The 12742-nt window shown below is 39.0% G+C and overlaps 1 protein-coding gene across 1 annotated transcript in view; it reads left to right on the forward strand.

Moving 5' to 3' along the window:
• Dnajc15 (DnaJ heat shock protein family (Hsp40) member C15) overlaps positions 1 to 12742 on the forward strand; it is a 45485-nt gene that overhangs the window by 13142 nt on the left and 19601 nt on the right. Inside the window, exons 3-4 of the mRNA XM_005370879.1 lie at positions 3087 to 3160; positions 11725 to 11801. Of these exons, the coding sequence (XP_005370936.1) occupies positions 3087 to 3160; positions 11725 to 11801 (151 nt within the window). The remainder of the gene's footprint in view (positions 1 to 3086; positions 3161 to 11724; positions 11802 to 12742) is intronic.

The raw sequence follows: 12742 nt of genomic DNA on the forward strand, positions 1-12742 counted from the left end.
TTTAACTAAAAATAATACAAATGACAGGATAAAAGACCATTTTCCCACAGCAGTTTTTCTGTTTTACATTTTTTTTATCTCAAAGTGTATGTTTACTGGATATGGTTAAAAATCTACAAAATCTATGAAAAAAAGTTAACTTAAAACTAGTAACACTGGGAATTTATAGTTATATATAGGTAATCTTTTTTTTTCCTATCACGTTCTGTTTTATTGTTTTTACTGAGCTATACATTTTTCTCTACTCCCTTCCCTCCCCTTCATCCCTCTCCTGTTACCCCCACATTTTCAATTTACTCAGATCTTGTCTTTGTCACCTTCCTTTTCTTCTGATGAACATAGCTATTCCTTGACTACTTCATTATCTTATAGCATATTGACATAGTTTGTTTATAAACTCAGGATAATTTAATCCACTGCCACAGTTATCTTACTAGAAAAAGTAATTTTAAATATTAAACTTACTTATTCAGTCATTAATTTACAACTTTAAATTTTATACCTATTCTCTAACTAAATGTTAATCTGAGAATGTTTCCTTGTATTAGTTTTGTTTCCCGTTGCTTTGCTAGAGTACCGTGGTGAACAACTCAGGGAATGGAGCTTTTGTTTTAGCTCACAGTACTGTTCCATTCCCATAGCAGGGACATCAAGATGCCAGGGTCTTAAGTCAGCTAGTCATATCCATAGTCAGAACAGAAAGAGAATTCCCGCATGCACGCCTGTCCTCAACAGTCTTTCTCCACTCTTCCTCAGTTCAGGATCCTCTGCCAAGGGAATGGTGCCTCCCCTAGTGGGCAGTCTTCCCACATTCGTTAACATATTGAAGTCATTTTCCTACAGACATGCCTATAGGCTAACCTGCTCTAAGATGGTCCTGTATTGAAACTATTCCCAGGTGATTTAGACTATGTCAAGTTGACAATTAAAATTAACCATTACACTATGTTATTTAAATTTTTGTTTCTAAATTCTGTTTGATTATATTAATTGCATTTTTCTTTTGATAAAGTTACATTCTGTTGTGGTGTCATAGAGTGAAATTCTAATAAGACAATGACAGTTTTATTGGGTTCTATACATTATTTAATTTTACACAGTTCTCATTTAAAACAGTCAGATCTTAAAATCAACAAGACCTATGATTCACACCCTTCGATCTTTTTGCCAGCAGGGCTTTGTATCAATTTCATAACTATGGTTAACTACTTCTGAGCTTTCATGAGACAAAGATAATGTTTTTAAAGAAATCCTGACAGTTGTCATAAACATAAACCAATTTTAGAATAGGCATAATTACTAAATTAAACTGTGAGCTTTTCATTTTAATTTAGAAAAAAATGTATCTTATCTGCTTTTTTCTCAGACAATGGCAAATTTGTGTGCATATTTTATATAGAAAAAAATTCATGTTACAAATTAGTATAGCAAAACTTGCCCAGAGCCAAATAAAACTGAGTAAAAACTTAGGGAAGCTGTAGTTGCCATACTTCCGGAAATCTGTTGCAGCTGGATCTAGTTTCTGTTTAAATGGATCTCCAGACATCACATCCCGAAGCCTTTATCTGTTTTTGTCACTTGTTTCGTTTCACTAAGGCAGGACTTTGGTTGCTGTGCCTGGTTGTGGTTTTGAAGAATTTTGAGGTGATTTGAAAGTGGTGTTCTATGTATGGATCGTTGAGATGTGAGCTTTTCCACTGAGATTAGGTTTGTGGTGTCTTACACAGTTTTCTAGCAAAGCCTTCTGAAAGGGGCATGAGTAGAAAGTGTGCCTGCTGATGCCACTCTTGTGCGAAACCCTCAGGATGACTTTAGGATCTGCTTTGCTTCAGAGTCAATGCAAGGGAATATTAGGATGCTTAAGAAAGGGAAATTAAAACAAGATTTTAGTCCCTCTTCAAAAACTCATAGTTTTAGAACAGAAACTCATATTCTCAAGTTATGCATCTTTAGACAATTTATAGGCAATCCCTGGAAAAGACCAGTTTAGCAATTTTGTTTTAACATCTATCATTTCCTGTCACAGGCTCTTTGCACTATCTCTAAGCATAATATAAGTACATGTTTTCTATTTGGGTATACAATGCCTAATCAAATTCACATTTTAGTGATCAATTTAGAGACATTTACTCCAATATGATACTTGAGATTGTAGAAATGTACATTTGAATCATTATTTTAACTCTTTAGACTTCAATAGTAATTACAGTCTGTAAAATATCAACTTGAAGATAATTTCCAAACTCTTTTCAGGTATCTTGGAGATAGGAGTGATACTAAGTTTTATTGATGAGAAGTCACTGGATTCTGACAATTTCTAAATGATCACCAAAAAAAAAAAAATAAATAAAAATAAGAATTTAGAGAAACTAAAGACCCCAAGTGAGAAAAACAGATAGCTAAATCTTTAAGAAATAGCTTCACGTGTTGTTTCTTACTCTGCCGGTTACTCTGCTCAATGCACTTCTTATCTTGTGTCTTAAAGAAGTGTTTATTTTCAACAACCGGGAAGTGGTAGTGCACGCATTTAATCCCTGCACTTAGGAGACAGAGGCAAGTGGATCTCTGTGAGTTCGAGGCCAGCCTGGTCTACAAGAGCTAGTTCCAGGACAGGCTCCAAAGCTACAGAGAAACCCTGTCTCGGAGGGGGAAAAAAGTGTTTGTTTTCTATATATTTTAGTGTGATTACCATCATAAATGGCAATATAATATAATTAATCATTTGGTATCATGAGTATTATCAGCCATGTCTTCTTCTAGTCAGTTTATTATGAAAAGAGTATTAAGATGTTATTGTATTCTGTAAGATTGTATAAGTAAAAAAAAGTGTTTATGCCTATAAACACTGAAAATTTCTAATTTTATTATCATGAACTAGAACTTGGGACATGTATTGGCTATGATAATATTAAAGTCAAAGTCTGTGTGTCTACTTAGTAAATCAGAAGTTTGAAAAATAGTAATTCTTTCTGATAAAGTTTGAAATAGCATTCGTATCAATAAATGATGCATGATAAACACCTTAAAAGTAATGATTGGCATTGATTATGAGAAATATATTAGTATGTATTCCATTTCCTGTTTAGGTCGCTATACATTTCAAATCTGGAAGCCTCTACAACAAGTAATCACCGAAACAGCACGGAAGATTTCGTCACCGGTAAGTTAACTGGGGCTGTAATTAGAACGTGCTTGGGTGTTTGCTCTTCGTACTTGAAAACAACTCAGAGCATGTCTTAGGCTTCCCGCCTAGAAGTTGGGGGGCTGTGGTGGGGAGTAGAAGTTCACTTCCTCACAGTATTTGTGAGTCTGTCTAGTCTATGGATTTAGTTTCAGTTGCTTAGTCAAATGATTTTTATGCGTGGACTTTTATTTCCGGTTTTGACGACTCTTATACTCCAGCTGGTATTGGACTGACCACTAGGTGACTTGGGGTCTGTTCTGTTGTTTTGAAGCAGGACCTTGTGTATCCTGGGCTGGTCTGAACTCTTTGCTCCTCTTGCTCCCATCTCCCAGGTGGCTGGCTATAGACATGCACCACCACACCTAGCCTCTTTGGGCTTTTGTTTTTTGAGACAGCATCTTACTGTTTTGGACTTTGAACTCTCTTGGTCCTCCAGCTTCTTATAGCAAGTATTGAGATTACAGGCATGTGACAGCACACCTGTCTTATTTTTCCCTTCTAACTAACATTATTTACTCAATAAACATTTAGTGAGTGCGTCCATTTACCAATCTATGTGCCAGGAGATTAGAACACCAATTGAGTAAAGCAGACAAAGCTTCTGCCCTAGTAAAGCTTATGCTCAGCTCATGTATCTCAGCTTGAAATTTGAACCTAGTCCCCTGTATCACTGCACCTGACTGTCTCAAACACAACACTGAAAACTCCACCATGTGTATCGGCATAAAATAATTGCAATGCAGATATAAAGGAATATTTACAACTTTAATGGTAAACTTACAGAACCTAGGTTCCCACGTGGCCCAGGAGGCAGGAAAGAAAAAAGGGAGCGCACAGCCTCCGCGCGCTAGATTTAACAGTCCACAATCGCCTGAGGCAAAACCCGCCCCCTAAAGGCCCCTACAACCATGAAATCCTATAAGGCTATATATAAGTTGTGAAATATTTTAATAGATATGTTACATTCACTTATGCTGTGGAACATTTGTTTAATGATGCAAAGATGTGTTGCTTTCTTTTGTGTTGCTTTTGTTTAACTCTGTGAAGCTATGTTATTTTGCCTGCCTAAAACACCTGATTGGTCTCGCTGAACTTCAGGCCAATAACTAGATAGGAAAGGAATAGGTAGGCTGCCAGGCAGAAGAAATAAATAAGGATGAGAGAGAAGAGGAGCGAGAAAAGAAGGGAGGCGAAGGGAAAGAGGGTGTGAGGCCAGCCACATAGCCAGACATAGAGTAAGAAGTAAAGAAAAATATATAAAATAGAGAAAGGTAAAATCCCAGAGGTAAAAGGTAGATGGGATAATTTAAATGTTCTTAAGTTTTGAAAAGCTGGCTAGAAATAAGACAAGCTAAGGCCGGACATTTATAAGTAAGAATAAACCTCCGTGTATTTATTTGGGAGCTAGGTAATGGGCCCTCAAAGGTAAAAAGTAAAAAACAAAAACAAAAAACCCTACACGTTCATTTTAGTAGAATTCTAGATATTCTTATAAACTTAAGAGAAATGCAGAATGAAGGAAGATAGGTATTAAAAAGCTACAGTGTGTGTTGGGAGCTGGAGAGTTGGCTCAGCAGTTAAGAGCACTGGCTGTTCTTCCAGAGGACTTGGGTTCAATTCCCAGGACCCACATGGCAACTCACAACTGTTTGTGGCTCCAGTTCCAGGGGTTCCAACACCCTCACATAGACACAACAACAATGCACAGAAAAAAATTGATGATCAAACTAAATAACTTTTAAAAAAGCTTCAATATGAATTGTAGTTTGCAATCGCAGAAGAATATACAATGAAGACTCACCAAGTTGCTGTACTGTAAGCAGTGACTTTTGGAAAACAGAAGCAGATCTGGACAAGATCATCTTGGTCTGTAGATGTTGAGAGTGAGTGACTTGTTTTAGCAAAAACCATTACAGGCCTGTGGGGCTTAGTTAATGACAGCCCTTCCAAAGGATGACATTATGACAAGTAATTCAGCCCATGTTCAAAAGAGTAAAAGAGTTTCTAAAATCTATAAATGTATGTCTGATTACAGAGTATAGGTGTGTTTTCTGTTTCCCATTTATGTTCAATTTGACTAACATATTGATGGGTAAATATTCAGCTCTTCCTCAGTTAGTATTCACTGTGTGCCTGCTTCATGACAGATATTGTAGGCAGTGGAATATACTCATAGACCAAACATTTAAAACATGAAGGTGTGTCATTTCTAAAATTATCAAGTATCATTAACCAATGCCTACCAGGGTAGGAAACAAGAATGCTGGAAGAGAAGGACCTTCGTATTATCTAGGCCATAAAGCCTTTTAGGAGATGCGGACATGGGCCATATGAGCATCAGAAAGAAGAGTGTTCTGGGCGGTAGGGACACCTAGAGGCCCCAAGGTGGAGTAAGCAGAGCAGCAGAGTAATCTAATCCCAGTGACATCTGAAGAGAAACCAGCTCGGGCCCAGGTCTCTTAGGGCCATTGACCATGACAGCACCTCTCAGGGTTTTTGGGTTTTTTGGTTTTTTTTTTGAGTTTGGAAGATTTTGAACAGGGGAAAGGACACTGTGGCATGTGTTTTTAGGTTATCGTTTGTCCTGCCAACTCCTCAGAGTGTAGGCCAGAGTGAGCCAGAGCAAAAGCTCTGCGGTCGTTGAGAGGGAAAGCGAGTGAGCGCGATGGGAATTGTGACAGGCTTCATGGAGTGCTGGGTGTTGTCTGTGTCTTTCCATGTGTGTCGCTTGTAACCGGAGACAGATTTAGGAATTGTCTTGCCTGTGCTGTCGTGATCGTCTGTAAACATATGGACACATAAAGAGAGAAAAACCTTTAAGTTTATGGAGCACTGGATTACTTAATGTTGCAAAGAAGAAAAAAGGGCATTGAGGATATTGCCACTGCGCTGCTCAGTAGAGGCTTGCCGCAGGGCAGGCTGGCTGGTAAGGGGCATGCTGCAAGACTTCGCAAGGAGAGGGAAGTGCTTGATGTGCCACCATTTTCCTTGTGACAGCTTTTGAAAAATCTTTTTCTTTTTTATACAGAATGTGATTATAGTTTGTAACAGTTTAGAATATCTTCATCGTCGTCATCTTCAGGAATAACGTGTTACATATTCGCCACTCCAGAGAAACTGAAACATGAAGTGTGTGCATAGCTTCTCTTCACACTGAGTCCCGGCTGCCACACTTCATAAATGCAGTGTTATAGGATTCGATAAGTATTGATTTTTAAACCAAATTGGGTTACTAAAAGAATAGGAAGTGTAGTTGTTTCCCACTAACTGTCTCAATCGCGGGTCAGTGTCCACCAGGTCCATGGGCTTTCGGTTTATTGTTCTGTATTCTAGTTTTCTGTCTGTTCTTAAGTCCCATTCTTCTTAGTCATATTTAAAACTTATTATTGGGATACTGACCGGAGTGTTCATCTGTGTGGACGGTGAATGTCTTCACTGTTTGTGCTAATTGTGTTGCCCTCACAATTATCGTCAGTTATTAACTCCTTGCTGCTTGAAATCTAATGATCCCAGCATAACAGAGGCAGATGCCCTGCTGGGACTCAGCTTCATTACCTTCCCTTCCTTGTCCCAGATGGTCACGGCCAGAGTTTCTACTGGTAACCTGATTTTTACACCCGGGCAACCTGTTCTATAGTTTCCTTTCATTGATTTGGAGTTTCAATTAGTTTGTTTATTTTCTTTAATTATTGAATCTTACTATTTCACAAGGATTCTTAATGAACTGTAACTTCCTAGAAGATTCTCTTTTATTCTTTCGTAGTTCTATGTTCTTCTTGGATTATTTCCTCCCTCTGTTGAGTCTCTCTTTCTAGAATTTCGTATTAGAAAGATGCTGGGCATCTGCATCTGTCCTGTAGTGTCTAGCTATTCCATCTCACTTTTGCTCCTGACTTTCTTCTACCATCTGCAATTCTTCCTCAGTTTGTTTTGCAGATTCACCAGGCTGGTGGTTAGCTATGGCCATTCTTTAAAACAGTTCTTCTGAATTTTTGACAAGGGAAATGTTTGAAGATTGATTTTATTTTTAATTATGTGTATGTGTGTGGGTTTGTCCACATATGAGTACAGGAACCTAAGGAATGCTTATTGGGTCCCCTAGGACTAGATTTACGGGCAGGTGTGAGCTACCTGATATAGGTCCTCTGCAAGAACAGATGTGTTCTTAACTCTTAGCCATTTTTGGGGGGTGTGTGCTATGAGGGAAAATTGTCCTTTCTAAGAACTCATTTTTATTTCTTCTTCATGGTAATGCAGTTGTTTTCTTAGTCAGGGGGAAAAACCCAGGCTTTGACCCTTGGGTTCTGATTTAGAAGATTATAGAGAGGGCCCCTCTTTGCTGAATGTTTTCTTCTTGGTTTCCTGGGGAGACTTTATTCTTTCCTAGTGTTTTTATTTTTGTTTTGTTTTTCCTGATATTTGGAGTTGCTGTAATGATTCTTTTGTATATTCTGTCTTTCATAGTTTTAGATATCAGTATTTGTTTAAACGTTTTGGCTAACTACTTATTTCTTAATTTCATATCTGTTATGGCTTTCTCTTATTAAAATATTTACTTTCTCACTTCTAAGGCTCTTTGAGAGACAAAAAAACCTTTATAATCCAGTCTATTATTTTGAACTAGTACCCCTTTGTTTGCTATTTAAAATGTATAAATGAATACTAATTGGTTCAACAAATGCCTAATTGCTTCTAATTTAGGATTGAAAGAGTCCCGAATCATTTATCTTCTTCAAGGCTTTTAATTTTCTGTTTGTAAATTTGTCTTTTACTTGAAGTCATCCTTCTGTGGCTCTCTAACTCAGGTGGGTCATTATTAATCGCTTCTATGAAGTTCATTTCCTCACCTAACACTGTGAATGATAACCATTCTTACCTGGTTTTCTGGAGGACTGTTCATGTTACCGACTAAAATAGGTACTGAAGATTTGTTTGATTTGATTTATTTTTGCCCTCCTATGATAAGATGACATCATAGTTTATTACTAATTTTAGAAAGAAATGAATGTCATCCCTGTTGTTGCTTGTCTGTGCTTCTGGATAGGATAGTACAAACTAATAATTTGTAGATTCCAGGATGTTTTCAGTAGACAGTATCATCTCTCCATTCTCAATGACATAATTATTACTTGTAATATCATTGTCGTAGTGTTTCTGTTGCTGTGAAGAGATACATACCATGGCAAACGGCAGCTCTTAGAAGGAAAATATGTAATTGTGGTGACTCGCTTACAGTTGAGGGGTTCAGTCCATTGTCATCATGGCGGGACACGGCAGCATGCAGGCAGACGTGGTGCTGGAGAAGGAGCTGAGAGTCCTACATCTTGCAGGCAACAGGAAGTGGTCTGTCTCACTGGGTGTGACAACAGGAAGTAGTCTGTCTCACTGGGTATGACAACAGGAAGTGGTCTGTCTCACTGGGTGTGACTTGAGCATGTATGAGACCTCAAAGCCTGCCTGCTCCATGACACTTCCTCCAGCAAGACCACACCTCCTCATAGTGCCACTTCCTGTGGGAGCCATTTTCTTTCAAACCACCACAATCATATTTATGGATCTGGATATTTCCTTTGAATTATAGCATTTTCAGAGAATGGATTACAACATATCAAGGCAAGGTTTTTCTCTGGAGAAATGCACGTGTATTTTAGCTGAACAATACAAGCTTCCATTTCCTCTCGCCTGCTTTTCTGTGTGTTGATCATGTGTTACGTTTCTGTGTGCAAAACAATGTTCTGTTAGAGAGGTGTGATGGTTCACTTATTTGTAGTAAAGACTGTTGCAAGGCATGAAGGTCTTATAGATGCTGAAGGAGACTTTTCTGCGGTCACATTCCCACATAGTGAAAAGTTAGAGTAGCATAGATGCTTTTAAGGTTAGTGACTTGTGACTATAGAGGGAGTGACAGTTTGGGGGACATCAAATTATCTAATGCTGATTTAAAGTCTTAGAACTTCCTAAGGTAGATGAAGACTTATAGAAATACCTCTTTTTGTAAAGAAAAACTTTATCAGCCTTAAGCTTGAATTAAGACCAAAATCAGAACAAACTGCTGTAGAAATGACTGCCATAATCAACTCAAATAACCATCTTTCATTTTGGGATAAGGTTTGCCTCTAGGAAAGATGTTGGTCTACTAGGAGAGCCTGTAAGACCATCTGGCCTTCCTCTATTAAGTACCCATTTTTCTCCAACTCTGGCTCGAAGTTACTCCCGTCTGCTGTAACAGTCTCTGTGTGTTCTGTTTCTGTAGTGGGTTAGACCTGACATGACACTTGGAACAGGGCATGTTCCTCCTCACGGCCCTGTGAGGTTAGTGCATCCATGTCTGGTAAAAGACGGTCCTTAACCTGTGTGCTTAATGAAGATCACCACCAGAGAGAGGACTGCGTCTGTACTCAGCCAGCACTACACTCTGTTTCTTGCCATCATTCCTTAAATCCAGTATAGCCACTCTTTATTTGCATAACATTTCCATTGTTTTAGTGGTCTACAGGTGATTTGGGCTCTGTGGGAGGATGAAGGCAGCTTGTTTGCAGATACTACATTGCCATTTTATATAACAGACTTGTCCACCTAAGAATCTCAATACATTCGGTTCTGGAAGCAATCCCTGTACTATAGTCAGTGACTATAGTTACTTCTTTGCTCTGTATGAAAATGTGACTTCTGCCTACAACTGTGTATTAGCTTAATCATATATGCCATGTTTCTCTCTAAAGGCGGAGTTCATACACCGTTCCTTTAGAGCTCCTGAAAAATAATTGCTTTTCCTCACTGTCTCCTGATTTCTTGCTCTCTCCTTTTTGATTTCTTGTTTTTCTCCCTTTGAGGCAGGATGTTGTTGTGTAGCCCGAGGGAGCTGTGATTTGTGGATGTGTGTGCTTTTCCTGTCTCCTCCTTCCAAGTGCTTTGATCTCAGCTGTGCAGCACCATACCTGGTGGATTCAGTTTGTTTCACTTGCTTCTGTTTCTTGGTCTCTCTATTTAGCCCAGGATGGCTGGGCTGGAACTTTCACTCCTTCCTCTCCTTTGACCTTCTCTTTGCTAATTTCTGGGGTCAATTCTCATATCACATTTTCTTTTACCCACCAGAAACATTTGAAACCATTTTTCACTTCCTCGCTTTCACTTGCAGCTTTCTTCCTGTGTCAGCGCGGTCTTGGAGAGCTCTTTACTAATCCCTCAACAGTTTCAGGCCTGTTGCAGACTCGGGCTCAGTCTGTACTTGCTCTCCTTAGGCAGTCTTGCTCAGTCTGGCTTCACTAAGCAACATCCCCACTGAGGATTCTCAAAGACTTTCTCTAGATTGAACTGCTTTTCCACCTAGAAATTTGATAGACGCTTCAAATTTACTACATTGAAAACCATCCTCATCATATGTATTTCCCACAACTGATAACTGCTCCTCCTTTTAGCCATTAATCAGCAGTTTGGCAGTTCTAGACCAAAAATCTTAAAGCCGTTTACATGGTGTAGGTTCTCTGAAAAGCAAACTTGGGCAAAAATTGGCAAGCTGCAAGTGTAGGGAACAGTCTGTGACTCGGCATCCTTCCAAGCCAGTTAGGTTGTAGCACAGTCTTAACAAACCTGGCCTCATGGCTACCAAGGTTCATTTGGTTAGAAGAGGCCTATGAGATTAATGTCACCTGGGAAGTCAGTGTAGGGGCACCCAAGACCTGACCTTGGAGAACTGCGGCACTTAGCACCTCAACCAGTCTTTCAGGTCCAGGCTGCTCCGCTGCTCAGTGGTCCTAAGGAGGATTCAGGACAGCGTGAAACTTGTCTTCTGCGTCATTTGTAACTCCTCTTTTTGTCATATCCAGTATTAGTCCAGCAAGCAAACGATTGCTCTCAAAATACATGAAAAATGTGATTGTTTCCACATCCCCAGCTCCTGCCTTGGTAGTTTATAGTCCCGTTCTTTAATTGGTCTCTTCTGCCCTCTTTTTTGTCTACTCTTCAAACTCAAACTAATCCTTCCATAACAAAGCCAAATTTTCTCACTCCACTTAGAATAGAAACCTCTTTGCATCACTAACCCGGCCTTTCACAATCAGTTCCCATTGCTTTGTAAGATTCCGAGCTTCCTAGCTCACACTCCATAGCCACCATGGCCATTTCACGCAGTTTCCCAGCCTCTCTTGACTTTCCTGTCTGTTAACATTACAGGTCCTTTCTCTGCCAGCCGGGATAAAGGCAAACAGATCCCTGCCTTAGGTGACTTGGTCAAGGATACCCAATGAGAAAAGCACTTCAGTGCTGGGGGAAAGCGTTGACATTGTGCTGATCTCTGTCCTTCAGTTATCTTAGTGGAGAAAAATGAACGAACGCATTGTAAAGTTGAAAACATGGTTAATGTTTTTTACACTCATCTTGGTTAGAGTTTGATAAAAGGATCGTTGTGTAGTGCCTTCCCTGCAATTTCACGTTGATTTCTAATAAAATGCATTGCTCCTACTGTATCGCTGTGAGGGGATTGAGGTCGTGCTATCCCGTGCATGGAACTAATTATTTTTTGCCCTTTCTTTCCTGTGCAGAGCCTTTCATCTTACTATAAAGGAGGATTTGAGCCGAAAATGAGTAGGCGAGAAGCTAGTCTTATTTTAGATGTAAGGTAAGGGCTACATAAGTATTTTTGTTTTGTGGCAAAGATTGTCTTGAAAATTGGAGGGGAGGGATTACAGTAAGTTTGTGCTTTTATTTAAAATTTAAAAATAAAACCCTGAAGAGACATAGCACTTTTCTTTTTGCCTTTTAAAACTTGAGGTTTGGCCAGGCAGAGGTGGCGCACGGCTTTAATCCAAACACTCGGGTGGCAGAGGCAGGCAGATCTCTGTGAGTTCCAGGCCAACCTGGTCTACAAAAGCTAGCTCCAGGATAGGCTCCAAAGCTGCAGAGAAACCCTGTCATGAAAAACTTAAAAATAAAAAAAGCTGAGCTCTGGATTGGATTCATTGAAGTTATGTATGCTCTCTGCTCTTTAACACGGAGTCCTAGATCCAATCTACCCATTGTGACACTGATTTCTCTCTGGACCAGTTTTGAAATTTGATGCTATAATTTGTTAATTATAACACATATTTCTTTTCTACTTCTGCAGTTTGATATATACCATATATTATTTTACTTATTCTATTTTACTATTCATTGACAATTTATTATTAGACATTATGGGAAAAGAACTAGTGATATTGTGTGGTTACCGTTAACATTAATGTCAGGATTTTTTTCTTCTATTTTAGATTTACCAGAATCTGTATTCATTTGTCTTTCTTATTGTTCCTTAGAGCATATTCTCAAGGGTTTTTGTTGTTGTTGTTGTTGTTGTTTGTTTTTGGTTTTTGCAGTGCTAGGAATTAAACCTAAGTAAGGTCCTGAATGTGCTCGGTAGGCATTATACCACTAACCTATGTCCCCAGCCATTAGAGTTTTGTAAACTTTGTAACCTAGGCTGGCCTTGAACTCATAATCTTCCACATCCCAAATTACAGGCTTAGAGTTGTTCACTGTACACAGAACTGGTTATAATATATCATCTACTGTACACAAAGTGAG

This window comes from Microtus ochrogaster, unplaced genomic scaffold, assembly GCF_000317375.1.
Source record: "Microtus ochrogaster isolate Prairie Vole_2 unplaced genomic scaffold, MicOch1.0 UNK88, whole genome shotgun sequence".
Classification (NCBI taxonomy): Eukaryota; Metazoa; Chordata; class Mammalia; order Rodentia; family Cricetidae; genus Microtus; species Microtus ochrogaster.